The 20,358-nt window shown below is 46.8% G+C and overlaps 1 protein-coding gene across 2 annotated transcripts in view; it reads left to right on the top strand.

Annotated features, from left to right (window-relative positions):
* Nucleotides 1-19,824, top strand: part of ehf (ets homologous factor) — a 166,317-nt gene extending 146,493 nt beyond the window's left edge. For both annotated transcript variants that reach the window (XM_039744072.1, XM_039744065.1), the window contains 5 exons: nt 551-610; nt 1,401-1,469; nt 7,793-7,843; nt 15,317-15,512; nt 19,509-19,824. In XM_039744072.1, the coding sequence (XP_039600006.1) occupies nt 551-610; nt 1,401-1,469; nt 7,793-7,843; nt 15,317-15,512; nt 19,509-19,608 (476 nt within the window). In that variant the 3' untranslated portion in view covers nt 19,609-19,824. The remainder of the gene's footprint in view (nt 1-550; nt 611-1,400; nt 1,470-7,792; nt 7,844-15,316; nt 15,513-19,508) is intronic.
* The last annotated feature ends 534 nt before the right edge of the window (nt 19,825-20,358 follow it).

The raw sequence follows: 20,358 nt of genomic DNA, 5'->3' as shown, positions 1-20,358 counted from the left end.
CCTGGTATGGCGGAAATGTTGCCATCCAGGACTCCCCAACTGACCGGGCGCCCCCTGGCGGTGGCCACATCCTCACACGGGCATCCCAGCTCCGTCTCTGTGGCCCCCAAATAGACCCGGGCGGCTGCCCTCTCGTGGCCGAGGAGAAGTATTGTCCCCGTTGGGGACTGTCCAGGCGTCCCGGCCGGGCAGTGTCCCCGTACATCTCTGACAACAGATACGAGTCCAAAACAGAACTGACTTAAGGAGGCCAAGACGGCGGTTTAATGGGTGAGCAGAGGAGGTGAGGTCATCGGGGCCCGAACCGGAAGTGAGGTCATTGTACCCCTGCGGAATTTCCTGTAATCGGTCTGCAGTGGAAAGAGAGAAAGGGTCAGTAGACTGCGCCACCCCCTGGTCTGACGTGGAATTACCCTCATCCAGGCCCTTTAGCTGCCTCCCACGTGCACGTCTGTGACAACATCTAATTTATGTTGAGAAAGGCATTGGCTGTAACGTTGGGCAATGGAAAACTGACCGCTCCTTTGTATTTTCTGTCCTTTCGTTTCAGAGCTGCCAGGCCACTTGTCTTTTAAGGAGGAGAGCTGCTTCTACGACTGCACAAACACAGGTAAGGAACTCGTAAGGTGAGGATTTCAATGAAGAAACTCGGGAGCTGCGTCTTTGATGAACAAACTAATCTGCCGTAATCACAACGGGAATAATCATTCAGGTTTTCGAATTGCATTTGAATTTACATAACGTTTACCTGCTTGAATGTACGGTGGATTCAGAACGTATTCAGACCCTTTTACCTTTCCTCACGTGTTGTTAGGTTGCAGCCTTGCGCTGAAATCGTGTAAATTCATTTTCTTCCCCTCATCAGGCAATACCCTGGAATGTGAAAGGCAAAATCATGAAATTAAGACGTTTTGTAAGTTTGTGAAGGGACAGACCATAAAAAATTGCCAAAGAGTCTTGGGTTCACCATCTTGGTGACCTTGTTGAATGTAAGAAGAAATCAATATTGCTTGCTTAATCTGTTAGTCGTTTCATTTGATTTAAAATATTTCTTTTTATTCGTCTTTTGTATTTTGTTTAAATGTTCATTTTAGCTTAGTTGACTTTATTGTGCAGCACTTTGGTTGACATTGGCTGTCTTTTAAATATGACTTGACGTAATAAGAAATGCGTGGCAGCACAAGAAAAATGTCAGCCGGGCAAATGGCCTGAAACTGAAGGTCTCTGTTGACTTTACACGGGACCCCCTCTGAAGATCTGGTCAGAGTGAGGACCGTCCTTCCTTTCTGAATCCACTGTAAATAAGAAAAGCTGTAGGCCTTCAATTTTTTAGACTTTGTAAACATCAGGGATGGTATTGGTGATCCAGTAACTATAATGTGTTGTCATTTTCATTGCAGAGTTGTTCAACTGTAAGGAGCCTTTTCAAGCTACAGAGGACCATAACTCACCTCCGCCTGCCTCCCAAGGTACAAAGAAAATGGCCGTGTTCTTATTTCAAGTAATATGTGTCATCTGCTGAACTAACTGGGGTTTCTAATGAGGTGGGTGTTTTCCTCTAGGTGGCGCTAGCTCCCTGGTTGGAATAAGTTCTTTTGCAATTGTGGCGTCGTAAGTAAGCCAAAACTATATAGATATAACATTAAAAGGCGATACCCCTCCCATAGTGATATAGCGGTAAGCAATCACATAAGAGAAAATAACTTAGCTTTCTTTAATGATGATTTACGTGGCATAACAGACAAGGAAGCCATAGCAAGACTATTATCGAAGTGGGATCTCGATGTATACAGTCTGCCATTTTTTTTGCACTGGAAGGATTTTCAGGATCGGATGACGTAATCTTCCATCTGTCCATCGGCTTCAAAGGTGTGCCGGGCAATGTTCCAAGGCTTTATACTCTCTCTCCAAGTGCAGTCCCTTAATAGATAAATCATGTCATTCCAAACAAGGCAAAAAAACATCGAGTTTTGAAAGTCACTAACGTCTTACTGTCCACCACACTACTTGGTCGCTTATCCCAAGTGTTTATTGTTACTTGTGTAAAGAAAAACTTCCTTATGGTTGTACGAAATTTCCCCTTCACAAGCTTCCAACTGTGCCCCCGTGTTCTTGATGAACTCATTTTAAAGTCTCGATCCACTGCACTAATTCCCTTTAAAACACTTCACTCAGGTCTCCTCTTCATCTCCTTAAGGCTCAGATCTTTAAATCTTTCCACATAACTCATCTTCTGTAGCCCTGGATCAGCCTAGTCGCTCTTCTCTGGACCTTCTCTTGTGCTGTTATGTCCTTTTTGTAGCCTGGAGACCCAAACTGCACACAGAACTCCAGATGAGGCCTCACCAGTGTGTTATGAAGTTTGAGCAGAACCTCCTGTGACTTGTACTCCACGCGTCAAGGCGCTATATAACCCGACAGTCTGTAAGTCGATGGATTTAGGAGTCATAGTGGACTCTAAACTTTCTTATGAGGTGGACTCTCGATTTTCAAACCTCCCATTGTGTATTTAAACCTCACATTTTTACTTCCTATGTGTAATTCTTTACATTTACTGACATTAAATTTCATCCCCTGTAACCCAGAATCAGCCTAGTTGCTCTTCTCTGGACCTTCTCTTGTGCTGCTATGTCCTTTTTGTAGCCTGGAGACCCAAACTGCACCCAGTACTCCAGATGAGGCCTCACCAGTGTGTTATAAAGCTTGAGCAGAACCTCCTGTGACTTGTACTCCACACATCAAGGCGCTATATAACCTGACAGTCTGTTAGCCCAGTGTTTCTCAACCTTTAAATATTTGCAACCCGAGTTTTCATAACAGTTTTAATCGCGCCCCCCCCCTAACATTTTTTTGAAATGTAGATGCATATTTTATTATACCTACTAACTTTTATCGACATTTATCTAACTCTATATTTATTGTTCTAGTATCAGAATGTAGTTTAAGTTAATTTGTTTTGGTTTCAACACATGTTTTTTTCATATTTTTGATTCTTGTTTTCTTTTTTTCACATCTTCGCACCCCGCCCCACAGGTTGTGAACCACTCTGTTAGCCTTCTTTTATTATTTATTTATTTATTATTTTTTTTATTTTCATTAATTTTATTACAATCCATACAAAGCAATCGAGTTTTTACAAAAAGAAAAATTGAGTTAAGAACAGATCGATCCCCACCCCTGATGTTAGCCTTCTTAATGGCTTCTGCACACTGTCTGTCAGTCCACTACGTCTCCTAAATCCTTCTCATAAGGTGGACTCTCGATTTTCCGACCGCCCATTGTGTATTCAAACCTCACATTTTTACTTCTTATGTGTAATTCTTTACATTTACTGACATTAAATTTCATCTGCCACAAATCTGCCCAAGCCTGTCTGCTGTCCAAGTCCTTCTGTGATGATATAACGGATTCCAAATTATCTGCTAGTCCACCTATCTTGGTATCATCTGCAATCTTAACCAGCTTGTTCCTTATATTCCTATCTAAATCATTTATATATATTAAAAATATCAGCGGCCCCAGCACTGCCCCCTGCTGGTCAACACTCAGCATCACCCAATTCTGATGAGGTTCCTCTCACCATCACCCTCTGCTTCCTGTGCAATTCTGCACCCATCTAAAAACATCACCCTGAACTGCCACTTCTTTTAGTTTGATGCCCACCCTCTCATGTGGCACCTCATCAGATGCTTTCTGAAAGTCCACATCAATAATCTCATCTGCTCCTCTCTGGTCGTATCCTTTTGTTTCCTCCTCATTGAATTCCAGCATGTTAGTAAAACACGACCTCCCTCTTCTGACCCCACGCTGACTGTTCCTAATAACTCCTGTCCTTGCCATGTGTTGCTCAATCTTATCCTTCATAATTCCTTCTATTAATTTTACTGTGATGCCCGTTAAGCTTACTGGCCTGTAGTTGCTTGGCTCTGCCCCGTCACCCTTTGTATATAATGGGATGATATTTGCCATTTTCCAGTCCTTCAGAATCTCTCCAGTGCGCAGTGACTTCCTAAAAATATCTGTCAAGCGTTTATATCTGCACTCACTCGCCTCCTTTTCGTCTTCTAATGCTTACCTAGCAGTTCTAAATGGTGAGCCCCAGTGTGCTAAATCTGGCCTGTACATGTGAGTGGATTTCTAAAATATTTTTTGTACAGAGCACAGTGACATATTAAACATATAAACTTACTGTATATTCTGACCACAGTGGGCAGAAAGGGTTAATAGTCGATTATATAGGAGTAGGGCGATCTTCTAGAAAATAAAAAGCATTCTTGGGCATCAAAATGCTGACAAGTCAAGTCACGTGTTCACGGTCCAATGAGACGTCGGAGTACGTGGGGACTGCGCCTACCAGAAAGGCAAGTTCAAGGGATGTGAGTGAAGGAGGGTCAGCCATAGCATGGACTGAAAGATAGAGAAACGGAATTAAAAACGGGAAAAAGAGCAAAACCAAATGTGACCCTCCTGAATTTTTCCCCTTCTCATAATTCATGTATTTTTTCTTCTTATTATTATTATTCAGTTCTGCCAATGACAGAAGGCAGGTGTTAGAAAACTAACCGGGAGATGGGACGTAGTCTTCAGTCAAGAGAAATGCTCATAAACCTCTCCGATATCCTATCTAATCCTAATCCCTAATGTCTAAACCACAACAAAATCAATATTAATAATCAAATAATTCAAAGAGAGACATCCACACTCAGACAAACAAGAAAATGGGTTTGCTAATTCACAAAAAACTAGGAAATCTCGGATGACCAGGAGACTATTCTATTTAGTGTCCCCTAATGTTGATGGTTGCTATGGTTTCAAAAATGAAGCTTTTGATTTGATTTGATAAACTTTATGAATGTCTGAAGGGAGAAATTGTGTTTTCATCTGACCTCTGGGTTTGTCGACATCAATTAAAATGGTTAGAAATCCTTAAAAACGGATCCACCGTCGGGAAAACCCCTAAAATAACACAACATGTATCATCATCACGCCACGTTGTTATTATTATTATTATTATTATTACAGCAAAGGATATGAAATTAAACAACAAAAAAGACAAAAATTCAGTTTTAATGTAATTCTACACAGACATTAAATAAAACAAAATCTATAAAATCTCGCGTGTCTAATACATTCTGAGGCTAAGGTATCCCGAAGGTTGCCGGTTCGAATCCCTGTCAGTGCCAAAAGAGATCCTACTCTGGTGGGCCCTTGAGAAAGACCCTTAACCTTCACTTGCTCCAGGGGTGCTCTGACCCCAAGGGGTATGCGAAAACTAACAAATTCCAAATGCGAGAAATTGAATAAGGCGAAATAAACAACAAAACAAACAAACAAAACAAAACAAAACAAAAACCTTTGTGGTGTCATGATCCAGATTTTCACATGCCAGTTGTGTTCACGGCCCACCTTGGTTGGGGTCCCCCTTCTGTTAATTTAGCACAAATCGTCTGATCGTGTAAAGTGGGATGGTCCCCCTTGGGGAATCGAGCACGATTGTCAAAGCGTCCGAACTTTAGGTGACTCGAGCGCAATCATCCGTGCCTTTCCTGCTTGGTGAATCGAACACGATCATCAGAGCAGAGGCTGTTAGAGATTGTCCAGGATTGGCCACCTCGCTGTCAGTCGAGAATAATCATCAGAGTGTTTCTTCAAACGGGGACCCACCTGGGTATGGAAACACTGCCAAATATTGGCTTCAGAGTGTGGCGCCCAAGTCTAGGTGCTGGACCCTCCACTTACAGCCTCCGAGAGTATTTCAGCTGCACCAGTACAAGTGGCGCTCTGAAAGCTGCTGCAAGTTCAGATCCTCGACTTGTAACGACTGCTGAAGCACACAAATGACAATCAAAGGTGAGACCTTTCACAAACCACAGGGCAGAATCGTCACGGGACTGCCCCTAAAATGAGGTCTCTACCCAGGGGAGCCTGACCCTAGGAAATCTGAGGCTTCAGGCCTGTGTAGACCTCAGAATGGAGGACTGGCTTGCAAAGTTCAAAATAACTCAAAACACGTCTCACAAGAAACTCTAAGCAGAGACGAGGCCCACCAGAATCATTATAGAAGAAAAAAATGTGCAACAATACTCAAAAATAAATAAAAAAGGAGGAAAAAAGTATTCTCAACAAAAAGCCCCAACACAAAAAAACAGAAATCAGACTCCTTAAAATATTAGCAGACCCATCCATCCATCCATTATCCAACCCGCTATATCCTAACTACAGGGTCATGGGGGTCTACTGGAGCCAAAAAAAACAAGTGAATACAAAGAAGCAAAAAATCAAAGAGAGAACTCACCAAAACAGCAAGCGCATCCAATGAACCTGAGAGGAACTGCATTTCCCAGAAGGCTTTTCAGGGCTGGGAGCGGGGCCTCAATTGTGATGGACTGCTGGCCCCGCCTTCTTGGAGAACCACCCACAAAATACAAGGAACATCAGTGAATATTGTCACACATAGGAACTGCATAAAAAGTAAAGAGAATAAAATGAACTAATATGACATAATTAGACAAATAATAAACGTAAAGAGCAATATTAGATCATAAATAACAGAAAACAATAAACAAGAATGAAAAGAAGACATAAGAAGCTCTTCAAACAGGAGCCATAGAAGAGACACTGGCTCGAGCATAACACTGCTGAACGTTAAAACTGAGAAGTGACGACAAAAAGAAAACGACTTTGAAGGCAGAGGCAGGCATACGGAGTCGAAAATAAATCACCTGGCATGCAGCGAGTTTTTAACTTTGAGAAACAACTAAACAACGTCCCTTCAGAAAGTCTTCAGTCCCTTCACTTTTTCACATTCCAGCCCTGTGCTAAAATCGTTGAAATGTACTTTTTTTTCCCTCAATAATCGACGCTCAATAGCACAGAATGACAAAGCAAAAACAGGATTTTGGAAAGTTTTGCAAATGTATTAAGCGTAAAAAACTGAAATATCCCACAGACGCAAGTATTCAGACCCTTTACTCGATACTTACCTGAAGCCCCTTTGGCAGCCATTCCAGCCACACCTGGGAACATGGGGGATGATCCTTCCAGGGACACCCGGAGTGCTTCCGAGTGCTCTCCTGACACTTCCGCCACGCCAGGAAGTGTCATCAGACGGAGCACCTGGAGCACATCTGGGTAGGAATAAAAGGGGCTGCCTCCATACAGTCTGGGAGCTAGAGTCGGGAGTGGGAGCAGGACCAAGCTCACGTGGAGAGAGGAAAAGGCGGCCCACGGACAGTGTGAGAAAGGCCCGGATAAGGGGTGATTGGTGCTGGGAGCACTGTGTGCGGTACGGGACTGTACATTTAGGAGAGAATAAACGTGGTGTCAGTCCGATGGTGTCCGGGCATGTCTTACAATATATATATATATATATATATTTCTATATGTGTGTACACATTTATTAAAACAAGAAGCATCTTTAGGGCCCGTATAATGAAAATAAATCAAAAAGAGAACAATCTGTTAACAAATGGGGGTCTGATACAGAGCTGACTCAAAAATCGCCAAACTGCTGGTCAGGAAGTTTGGGGTCCGGGTGGGTGACGGAGCCAGTTTTCTGGGCCCTACTTGTTTATTCAATTTAGCATTCAGTTAATGTGCAAATAAACACAATAGGTGCTTCAATGGAGGGCCCATCGCACACTTCTTTCAGTTGTAAGGAGTGAAATAAAAAAAAGTGTCTAATTCCTTGTGTTCTCTTAATGCCACTGTTTGTACCCAGAAGAGCCCGAAGGACAGGTATGGATGTTCCATTCTAATAAATTGAATCCTCATTTTTTTTTGTTTATTTCAGAAGAGAAAAAACAGCACATCCGGGGACAGGGGACAACAATCAAAAAGCACAGTAAGTCCCATTTGGTATGTCATGTCCTATAATGAATTCATTTAGTTGTCACCCATGGAAAATGTAACACCGATTACCAGTCAGGATGAAGTAAACACACATGCTGTGACAACTTTATTGGAAGTCTGTCTGGAAAGTTGGCCCCCATTTGGCTTCCCAAAGAGCCTGAATTTTTCTTCTTCTTGTGCTTCTTCATGGCCTGAAGACGTTGCTCGACATGGTCCTTCATGCTTGCTTGATGCTATTCTGTAGTTTTTGCTGCAGAGTTTCCATATTTAAGATTTCTGTTCCATCCGATTCAATACTGGATGGAGAACTGGGGACTTTGCAGGCCACTGGAGTGAACTGAAGTCACAGCCGTGTCTGTCATGAGATGATGGTGTACTTGGTGACTGTGGGGCACTTTGGTAGACATTTTCTCTTCAGCTGTGGGGCACGTCTTTCCCGTGTCTCACAGGCCCAACACAGTCCCAAAAGCACTTTAAATACAACACACGAACAACTCTCGACCTTGCACCACCCCTCCACCCAGGCAACCTCGTCCTCTTCCTCCCGATTCTGGCCCTTTAGTGGTGGAGGCTGGCCCGTTTTATAGCCCACCTGGAGGTGTTCCAGGTGCTTGACCACCTGGTCCCAATTGCACCTCCGGGTGGGGTTGATGACTCGTCCAGCCGGGTTCTTGAGTCTCGACAGCAACCCCTAGCAGCCACCCCAGCTCCCACCCAGGTTGTGGAGAACTCCATGCTTCATGGAGCCATGCAGGAGATCGGGGAATCAACATCGGCCAGGGAGGCTGCCACCAAGCGTCCAGGGGGAGGTATTGAGCTGTCCATGGTGACTCCTCCGGAACATATGCAGCAGGGGCATTCCGGCCGGGCATGGGACCCAGCTGCCCATCACAATAGATAGATAGATAGATAGATAGATAGATAGATAGATAGATAGATAGATAGATAGATAGATAGATAGATAGATAATGGAAAGGCACTATATAATAGATAGATAGATAGATAATGGAAAGGCACTATATAATAGATAGATAGATAGATAATGGAAAGGCACTATATAATAGATAGATAGATAGATAGTGTGAACGGTACCCGGGCACAGACAGGCGGACATGTTGTTTTGACACCACCACACGTTTATTTACAAATTATTTACAATAATATTTGGTCACCAAGACCCCAGTTCATTGGTCACAAAGACCTAATTACGTGCACAAACCCCAAACTCCCAATGTCCTGGCCACAATGCCTTTCTTCGGGCCGCCTCCACTCTTCACAGCTTCGTCCTACCTCCACCCGACTCCAGCCCTGAATGACGGGAGACGGCCCCTTTTATGAAGGACCCGGATGAGCCCCAGGTGTTCCCGCAATCTTCTGGCCACGCCCCAGCGTGGCGGAAGTGTCGGCTGTCCTCCCGGCTGCTCCCGGGCACCGCCTCAGTCTTCCCCAGCACTTCCTGGTGTGGCAGGAGTGCTGGGGAAACAAATCCCCAAGGCATTGGGGCGCCTCCTGGCGGTGGCCACGGGCCCCTACAGGGAAGAGCTTCCAAGCCCTTGACCCGTGGCTCCCAAAACAACCCGGAAGGCGCACCCCACGTGATCCAGGCCGGGCTCTGACCCTCTTCCGGTCCCTCCTGGCGTCCCGGCCGGGTCATAGCCCCTGGCATCCCTGACAGTGCCCCACAGCCAGCGAAGACCACTCGTGGGTAAGAGCGACCCGTCCCGCGAGGGCAGCAGAGCTCCGAAACGGGCCCCACTCGAGGACAGCCGGGTCCGCCCCGACTCCTAGCAGGGACAGGGGCGGAGACACAATCCAGACACCAACCCATGGTGCATCCCTGTGCCTCGCACAGGTTGTGCTCCCCCCTTTTACCGGCACCCCGGGGCCTCCTTGGTGGGCACCCCCTCCGGGACCTCCACGCCCCTTTGTTCTGAGCCACTGTTCCCCGTTGGCTCCTCCAGCTGCGAGCGCACCTGCGCACCGACAGAGAGATCCTTCTGCAGACGGCCCGACATCAGAGGGCTGTTCCGCCACAAGGGTTCCTTCAACTCGCCCGGGGTCCGTCCCTACAAAAGAGAACACAGGGGCAGAACCGCTGCCAAAGCACCCAGCTCGTGCCACGCACGGGCAGCGCCCTCCAACCGCACCCCGCACTTGCCTGATCGGCACCCTCTCCGCGCTTCCGTGTCCCTCTCGACGATGGAGTCGTCGGCACCGCCCGCTCTCTCTCCGCCGGCCTCAGGGATTCCCTCTGCTCTCCCAGAGGGCAGCCAGCCACACGCTGCACCCAGCAACGCTGCTCACCTTATCGGAGGAATCGGCACCCAGCCCTTTATTCCTCCCTTCACTCTGGGACGCCCTGACGGTTTGAGACTCCTTATGGAATAAAAGGCGCCTCTGTCCGTCTGCGTCCCTATAGTCGGCGCAAGACCGCAGCCAACTCGGGCGGAGGGCGCTAGGACCCGGGGCACTTAGCAGCCCGTGTCCCTTCAGCGTCCTCTCGGACTCCCCCCTCGCCGCGCATGCAGTCCGCGGCGCCGCACTCTCCTGTCGGAGGGCTGCTTACTCGAACTGATCATTGTCTTCACAGCCTTTTCAGCAGCCCTCCCATATGCTTTACGGAGTCGGCTGTACTCACCGTCTCCGCTGTACCTCTCCGGCTGGAGATTCCAGCGTCGCGCCGTCCCGTTGTCGAAGAAACGTTCTCAGCGCCGCGAGCGCCTTCCTCTCCAGTACCAGCACCTCAGCCCGGAGGGCACATAGCACCTGCAATACACGCTGCCCGGCGGGCTGAAGGGACGCCTCCAGCTCCGCCAAAGCAGCCGGCAAAGACAGGAAGTTAACCGACGCGGAGCCTACCTGACTGTCGGCCTCCGACGCCGGCCCCTTCCTGTGGGCCTTCTTCTCCGCCCAATCGGGTCTCCCCTGCCCGTGATGGACATTCCCTGGTCCCGCCTCTACAGTCATCGGCGGGCACACAAGACACACCGTCCAACCGCGTGCCTGTCAGGGGGAGGGACTTCCGGTCCGCGGCCATCTTGGCTCCCTTTCTGCGGCGGCGACGTGCTTGCCGGCAGCCTTGCTGTTGCCAGCGCCTCTCGAGCTGCAGCGTCTCCTCCTTCGCAGCCCTCGCGGCTGCCGCTGTGCTGCCGGAGCCCCGCAAACCAGCATGCGCCCGCCACTGACGCGGATCCTGGAGGTCCCTGCCTGAAAACAAAACACACGCCCGGCCCCCAAGGGCCGGCTGCCGATAGGCAGGGGACTCACCTCCCACGGTCCCGTCATACCGAGGAAACGCCCTCGGCGTGGCCCTCTGGACGCCATGCCGCCCCGGCGCCTCCAGCAACAGCGCTCGTTGGAGACCGCTGCACTCTTCCAATGCACGCCGCCCGCCCGCTTCAGGGAATAACGGCCCTCCTGCGGATCCCTGGCGGTCCGTGGGGTTCCTTTACCCCGCGGGGCTGTGTGCACGCAGCACCCGCGGTACGTGGGTGGGGTCCCCTGCTGCACCGGGCCGTCCACAACAATATTTTTTTGTACAGGTCTCCGCCTTGTAACAGGCGGAGCATCCTGCCGACTACGCCAGATGTGAACGGTACCCGGGCACAGACAGGCGGACATGTTGTTTTGACACCACCACACGTTTATTTACAAATTATTTACAATAATATTTGGTCACCAAGACCCCAGTTCATTGGTCACAAAGACCTAATCACGTGCACAAACCCCAAACTCCCAATGTCCTGGCCACAATGCCTTTCTTCGGGCCGCCTCCACTCTTCACAGCTTCGTCCTACCTCCACCCGACTCCAGCCCTGAATGACGGGAGACGGCCCCTTTTATGAAGGACCCGGATGAGCCCCAGGTGTTCCCGGCAATCTTCTGGCCACGCCCCAGCGTGGCGGAAGTGTCGGCTGTCCTCCCGGCTGCTCCCCGGGCACCGTCTCAGTCTTCCCCAGCACTTCCTGGTGTGGCAGGAGTGCTGGGGAAACAAATCCCCAAGGCATTGGGGCGCCTCCTGGCGGTGGCCACGGGCCCCTACAGGGAAGAGCTTCCAAGCCCTTGACCCGTGGCTCCCAAAACAACCCGGAAGGCACCCCACGTGATCCAGGCCGGGCTCTGACCCTCTTCCGTCCCTCCTGGCGTCCCGGCCGGGTCATAGCCCCTGGCATCCCTGACAATAGATAGATAGATAGATAGATAGATAGATAGATAGATAGATAGATAGATAGATAGATAGATAATGGAAAGGCACTATATAATAGATAGATAGATAGATAGATAGATAGATAGATAGATAGATAGATAGATAGATAGATAGAGTGAAAGGCACTATATAATAGATAGATAGATAGATAGATAGATAGATAGATAGATAGATAGATAGATAGATAGATAGATAGATAGATAGATTGTGTCATAAGAACGAGACATAAACAGATAAAGGTTTGGGGCAGCCACTGGTATAATATGGTATCCTGGCTGCAAAGTCGTTTTTTTATCACATACACAGCACTGATGTGCATCCAAGTGAGTCCAGAACGAGACTGAGGGAAAAGGGCAGCCTTAAGGGGAAGACAGGAAGTGAGGTCATAAGGATCGGGCACGTGTTCTTCATTCATTGGATCGAGCCCGGACGTGACGTCAGAGGGGCCTGAGCTGGTAAGGTCTACTTCGATTGGCTGGGTCCCGGAAGTGATGTCAGGAGAGCCAGGTGGAATCTCCCAGGAATGGTCTACAGGAAAGGGAGAAAAAGAGTCAGTGTAATCTGCCACATCCCGGCATGCCTCAGAACTGCCTTCACTCAAGCCCTTTAGCTGCCTCCCATGCGCACATGTGTGACAATAGATACTTTATTAATCCCAAAGGGATATTTCCATACTCCAGCAGCAGCATACTGATAAAGAACAATATTAAATTAAAGAGTGATAACAATGCATGTAAAAGCAGACAATAATTTTGTATAATGTTAACGTTTACCCCCCCGGGTCTCATAGTGTGGGGTCTCCTCAGTCTGTCAGTGGAGCAGGACGGTGACAGCAGTCTGTCACTGAAGCTGCTCCTCTGTCTGGAGATGATCCTGTTCAGTGGATGCAGTGGATTCTCCATGATTGACAGGAGTCTGCTCAGCGCCCGTCACTCCACCACGGATGTCAAACTGTCCAGCTCAGTGCCTACCATAGAGCCTGCCATCCTCACCAGTTTGTCCAGGCGTGAGGTGTCCCTCTTCTTTATGCTGCCTCCCCAGCACACTATCACTTAGAAGAGGGTGCTCGCCACAACCGTCTGGTAGAACATCTGCAGCATCTTATTGCAGATGTTAAAGGATGCCAGCCTTCTAGTTTATTTATATAGCACCCTCCGCCCAGCCTTGCATATATGCCCTCCAACCTGCAGGGACAAACTTGGGGGTTGGTGGCAGAATTGGCACTCCAGCCACCATAAAAAACCTTGCACTGTTCCACTCCATCTAAACTATTGTGGTGCTGAGGTGTCACCCGTCGCATGGCTGCACTCGGGTCCCAATCTGGATCCTGAGTTGGTTTGTCGTACTGTATCAGCGCCTGCTCCTAACCTCTCTCTCTTCACAGACAAACGGTCACAGAGCGCTGAACAGCAAATGCAGTACAAATTCAACAGTTAATACATAAACAAAACCAATAAAAACAATAAATAAACAAACCGGAACTGTTCAGCACTGATTAAAAAGCTTGTTTAAAAAGAAATGTGTTTAGTTGATTTTTAAAAGAATCAACAGTCTCGACTCCACGCAGGCCACAAGGCAGGCTAGTCCATAGTCTTGGTGCCACAGACTGAATGGCACGATCCCCACTGGTTTTTAGCCGAGTGCGTGGGACAACGAGAAGGCCCTGTTGCCCAGATCTGAGAGTCCGACAAGCTGTATGGTGTTGGAGCAGGCTGGTTAGATATTTAGGAGCTTGTCCATGCAAAGCTCTGAAAGTAAGTACCAAAACTTTAAAATGGATTATATAAAACACTGGGAGCCAGTGCAGTGTGTGCAAAATGGGGGCGATAGCATGACGCCGGCTGGCGCGAGTTAGGAGCCTGGCAGCTGCATTTTGAACTAACTGAAGACGTGAGAGAGAGGACTTGCTCAAACCCGTAAAGAGAGCATTACAGTAATCAAGCCGTGAGGAAATAACAGAATGAACAAGCATCTCCAAATCTACGTATGCTAGGATAAGAGATCTAACCACACGACCGAGAGTTTGCGGTTATTGCTCTTGGCTTCCTTGACACTCACAGAAAGCCTCCTGTGATGTTCAGTAATACATAACCGAGGTTGTCTCTCTTGACTTCATAACTGGCCAGAAGGCGGTCCCAGCCTCACTGATCTCAGGGTGGCCCCGCCTCCTAGGGCTTCTGTGGTCGAAATTTAACATCTCTGTTATAATATATAAATCTTGGGTTGAGACGAGACCTTCTCGGCAAGACACTTTGACGTCCTGCGAGATTAGACTTTACAACCTTTGGAAGCAAGTCCCATGAGACGGTGACTTTTGCACGTCACGCCCTACTTCCATCCATCCATTATCCAACCCTCTATATCCTAACTACAGGGTCACGGGGGTCTGCCGGAGCCAATCCCATCCAACACAGGGCGCAAGGCAGGAAACAAACCCCGAGCAGGGCACCAGCCCACCGCAGGGCACACACACACACACTAGGGACAGTTTAGGATGGCCAATGCACCTGACCTGCATGTCTTTGGACTGTGGGAAGAAACCCACACAGACCCGGAGAGATCATGCAAACCCCAAGCAGGGAGGACCCAGGAAGCGAACCCAGGTCTCATTACTGCGAGGCAGCAGTGCTACCCACTGTGCCACCGTGCTATCCCTGATATGAATAGGAGCAAAAAAAATAAATGCAGGGTTTTGCTGCTCCCATTCATTCAACGATGTACTGACGTGGAAAATAAAAGACTGGGGTGTCTGTTGAACTTGATGTTTGCATCCTGTGGAAGAAACAGAGAGAGAACGCTAAAGGTTTGGGGGGTTCCACCCCATATATTCTCGCCAACAATCCAAAAAAATGTATAAAAACGAGCAATCAGAAAGGATGGAGCCAAAAACAATGACTGATTTGGAGAGTGGAGAGCTTGTGTTTTATAGCTGCAGGACAGGAAGGGGAGGGATCTCAGATGCAAATGAGGTCTGCAGGAGGGTGTGATGTAGCAGTGGAAGTGGGCGGAGTCTTAGCTTAGCTGGGCTTTCCTTCTGGTGGTCTGTGGAAGAGGGAGAAAAGGCATTAGAACCGTTCTTGAACCCCTGACTCTGCATCTTACCCCTATTTAAGCCTTTAGTTTTATTTAATCCATGATGTGAAGAATTTCCCTCAACACGTATCGTGTTTCTTTTGAATGTCACTCCAGAGACGTTTGTCCAAGAGCAAATGACTTCATGTTCATGCTGCCCTCCTGTCCCCTTTGCTGTGTCCTCAGGTCCTCGTGGAACACACCTCTGGGAATTCATTCGGGACATCCTACTGAATCCTGATAGGAATCCAGGACTGATCAAGTGGGAGGACCGGACAGAAGGAGTTTTCCGTTTCTTGAAATCTGAAGCTGTTGCTCAGCTCTGGGGAAAGAAGAAAAATAACAGCAGCATGACGTACGAGAAGCTGAGTCGGGCGATGAGGTACGGAGCAACGTCGAAAGTAGGGGGTGATAACGATCAGTGAAGCTGCGGTCAAAAATGGATTCATACATTCTCAAAAAAAAAAAAAAGACCATCGAATTAGACAGATCATAACAGTAAATCTGTCGAGTTTGTATCACCCGTGACCGTGTCACTCTGAGCCTGCACTCCGTCAAGGTGCTAGAGAAAAATAAAGCAAGTTGAATTGACCGTTTTCATCTGCTCATCAGACAGTGGACTGAGAGTCTGGGGTTGTTATATAATCTAGTGGGCCACAGGAGGCGGGCTGATGGGCGGTGCTTAGCCAGGCTCACAAAACTGATTGGCTGGTTTGCCACTCCCTTACTGTGGAGAAAAGACGATTCTGCGACTTCCCGGGCTGCCGTGATTTGCTATGATTTTGGGTCCTATGAGGCCGCCTGTAGCGACCCCGGCTGTATGATGGCCAACTCTCAGACTGATGGTTTTTGAATGTTTATTACCGTCTCCGTGACCTCGTTTCATAAACACACCAAAAGAGCTACAAAGGCAAAGTACCAAATAAAAGGCATGTAAATAACTTAACATAACTTTTGTTTTACATACAGTATCTTCGTCTTCTTCGTTCGGTTGCCACAGCGGATCATCCAAAATTGTTGTCCGCATATTGATTGGCAAAAATTTTACACCAGATGCCCTTCCTGACGTAACCCTCCCAAATTTATCCGGGCTTGGGAGCGGCACGAAGAAACACACTGGTTTGTGCGTCCCCTGCGGCTGGGTTTGTTTCACATACAGTATCATAAACAGAAATCAATGCCTTGTTCGCTTTTCAGCAAGCTGGCTGTTTGTTAACGCCAACAGGTCGCCGTTTTCCTTTCTTTCTCACGGCAAAAGAAACCGCACAAGTAATTATGGGAACCAAAGACACCCGATAACTTATCAAAATAAAAGTCACCCAAACACTGAGATTCGAGCATCATGTGTCCTTTACACCACCAGTGTTTATTTCTATCGTTAGGTCCGCTTCCAGTGTTGCTAGGGGCGTGGCCTCTGAGAACGGGACTCGCGCGTAAATCGATGTGAAGGCGATGAGGGCAAATCCTGACCCGATCTGCGGATACCGAACCTCTGAACCTTTCAAAGTTCACCTTTGTTGCTCTTGTGACGCCGCAGGTCGGCTCCACACCTCCCGATTTCTTCCGCCGATAACGTACCCGCGGGATGAGCAAGCAGATGCGGATACAACCATAGCAAGTGGCTGGTACAAAATTAAAACGGCGAACATCCGGAAGAATAAAAGCAAGACTTAACTCATTAACTGGCAATTTATTTTTTTTTGGAATACTTGTTACTGGGCAGCACGGTGGCGCAGTAGGTAGCGCTACTGCCTTGCAGTTAGGAGACCTGGGTTTGCTTCCCAGGTCCTCCCTGTGTGGAGTTTGCATGTTCTCCCCGTGTCTGCGTGGGTTTCCTCCCACAGTCCAAAGACATGGAAGTTAGGTGGATTGCTGATTCTAAATTGTGCTTGGTGTGTGTGTGCCCTGTGGGGGGCTGATGCCCTGCCTGGGGTTTGTGCCCTGTGTTGGCTGGGATTGGCTCCAGCAGACCCCCGTGACCCTGTAGTTAAGATATAGCGGGTTGGATAATGGATGGATGGAGATTTTTTACTTTTTTTCTATCCATCTACATCCGTATAGTAAGAACAATATCTATTTTCAATTACAACACTAGCATTTTATCTGAAATTTCAAATTGTAATCCGATCCCCTTCTATTTTTGATGCCATTCCACGTGTAGTCCAGCATCGCATCTACAGCATTGCTTTCTTGCATTTTTCTTACATGCTGCACATTTCCTCTCTTTGCCCATTTCTGTACGTCCAATCCAGATGTTCGGATGTCAACAGGAACACGACTGATTGATGTTTTAGGGAATGCCTATAATCGAGCCCTTTCTTGTAAAACTCAATCACGAAATATTTGCTAAAATTCTAGTCAGTACCAGCTATGAGCCCCAAATGAGGTTCAAGGTAGACCCATCCAAATTACAGTGACATGAAAAAAGTGCCATCTTCACATTCAACACTCACCAAGAATCAAGATAAATTCACCGTCACCAACATTAGCCTCGGTGGGTAACGGTTCTTCTGCTTTCAAAAAACACGTTTCATGTTTCTGATGAAAAGCGCTGACTGGAATGGAAAAATGAGCTTGTGTGCCGAACACACGGCGTGCACGAGACCACTTTAACTTCACAGGCAACATACGTCTGGAGCACGTGAACCAGGGAAATGCGGTCAGGGGAGGCAAATGAGCCTCACCTGTCATCATGAAAAGTAATGATAACATGAAATAAATGTGTCCACTGGGCTGTGCTATAAATTTGTTTCCTGTATGATTCTGATAACTTTGATCATTTTTATAGTTGAAATTGCTGAATTGGCACATTTCCTGTTCAAATACGGGGGAGAAACGTGAGGTGCGGAGCCATTATAAGGTTTGCAGACACGTTTATGATACACCCTAACTTTCCACACATTCTGGCTAATATATTTAATGAATGTGTCTGACATATTTAGTCTCGCTGATCTGACATCAAACCGCAGTGAGAAGACACAATGTGAGTGAGGCAGAGAGTACTGTGCCACCCTGAAGGGGGCGCATGTGAGCCGAACAGGTGCTCGTTGTTGCTGTTCTTCTACTCAGAGGCGCCAATAAGTTAGCGACATCAGAAAGTCACGTGCACTGCAGAGCTCCGTTTATTTTTGTTCTTTGTTCCAACTGACTGCCAAAATAGAAGATTAAGACTTCTAAAGCTAAAGGAAAACAAGGAGGACAATTAACAGTGCCTTTCACATCTATCTATCTATCTATCTATTATATAGTGCCTTTCACATCTATCTATCTATCTATCTATCTATCTATCATATAGTGCCTTTCACATCTATCTATCTATCTATCTATTATATAGTGCCTTTCACATATCTATCTATCTATCTAACTATCTACCTATCTATCTATCTATCTATCATATAGTGCCTTTCACATCTATCTATCTATCTATTATATAGTACCTTTTATGTCTATCTATTTTAAAATCTATTATTTTTTCTCCAGCCGTCTGGAGTTTTTTTGTTTTTTCTGTCCCCCCTGGCCATTGTACCTTACTCTTATTCGATGTTAATTAATGTTGATTTATTTTGTTTTATAATTGTGTCTTTCATTTTTCTATTCTTTAATATGTAAAGCACTTTGAGCTACTGTGTGTATGAAAATGTGCTATATAAATAAATGTTGTTGTTGTTGTTGTTGTTATCTATCTATCTATCTATCTATCTATTATATAGTGCCTTTTATGTCTATCTATTTATCATATAGTGTCTTTCATTATCTATGTATCTATCTTCCTATCTATTATATAGTGCCTTTTATGTCTATCTATAAAATATATCTAAAATGAGGGTTGTGAGAGGTTTAAAGGCCAAGTAATGTCTAGGGCGTTAACTACACGTGCTTGGAGCTCCAGGGTGGAGGCTCCGAGCTGCAGAGGTACCAGACACATAAATGTTGTGTCCACCTGTTGGAATGACAAATACAGTGCATACAGTGCATCTGGAAAGTATTCACAGCACATCACTTTTTCCACATTTTGTTATGTTACAGCCTTATTCCAAAATGGATTAAATTCATTTTTTTCAGAACGACGAGGAAGGGCAGTTCTTGGCGGTGATTAGCAGGTGGCCCCGCCTCCACTGGAACCACCCACAAAACACATGGCGCATAGCCAAGGCTGCAGCACTGCTATGACACCAATTCACATACAGGACCTTCTCCCCCATAAGTACGGTGGACCAAACGACACGGATGTAGAACACGCTGGACGTATAGATTCCACACAGATTTGAATCGTAGCTGAGAGACAGCAGCTCTAGGCGTGGGGTTTCCTTTTTCTGCTTTCTTCATTGTTCTTTGTGTTCTGCCGTTACAGTTCTCACGTTGTTTCTCGATTCCACAGGTATTATTACAAACGGGAGATCTTGGAGCGAGTAGACGGACGGAGGCTGGTGTACAAATTTGGAAGGAACGCCAGAGGCTGGAGGGAATGTGAGAAGTAACCAGTTGTTCACCAATGGCGCACTTCCTTTGTAAATCTTTAATTTATGACATCGAGAGAAAGCAGCTACCTGTAAATATAAAGAAGACTTTTGTTGTTTACTTTCTATTTTGGATATTTGAATTTGTATTGAATGTTCTTTATGAAGAAGTGTTACAACGTGATTTTATTGTGATTAAATGACGGTTTTGTATAAAATGATTTGTTAAAAACAAAATGAATGGAGCAGGTGGTTCTTTGTCACATTTGGTTGACAAATGCTGTATAAGACAGTGAGGAAATTTCGGGGCGCCAACTGAGTCAAAGATAAACACAAAATGGAGTTCTTAGGCTTGTGTCCCTTCAGTGGGAATGTCTTGAAAAAGAGAGCAAAGATAGTCGCTCTAGTGGAGCTCTGTGTGCTTGAAGTGGCCAATAATGAGGCCTCCTACTGGGAGTGGCTGGGATCTTATGGTGGCTGGGCCAGAAGGAGCGGGGCTAAACGTCATCACCGGGTGACTTCTCAACACTGTGGGGAAAGAAGGAGATGGCAGTGATAGCAGCAGCTCCCCCTGCTGTTGTGGTGGGTTACTGCAAAGTGGTCCTCTGACACTGGGGTCGCCAAGTCTGATCCCGGAGGACCACCGCGGTTGCAGGTTTTCATTTTAACACTTTTGAATTGAGTGCCCTGTTTGTGCTGCTAATTAACTTCTTGTAAATCCATTTTAATTAAAATTGCTTTTTTAAGATTTGTTCCCCTGAGTTTTTTCAT

This window comes from Polypterus senegalus, chromosome 1 (assembly GCF_016835505.1).
Source record: "Polypterus senegalus isolate Bchr_013 chromosome 1, ASM1683550v1, whole genome shotgun sequence".
Taxonomy (NCBI): domain Eukaryota; kingdom Metazoa; phylum Chordata; class Cladistia; order Polypteriformes; family Polypteridae; genus Polypterus; species Polypterus senegalus.
Note: the sequence above shows the minus strand (reverse complement) of the source record. Positions and strands in the feature narration are given on the sequence as shown.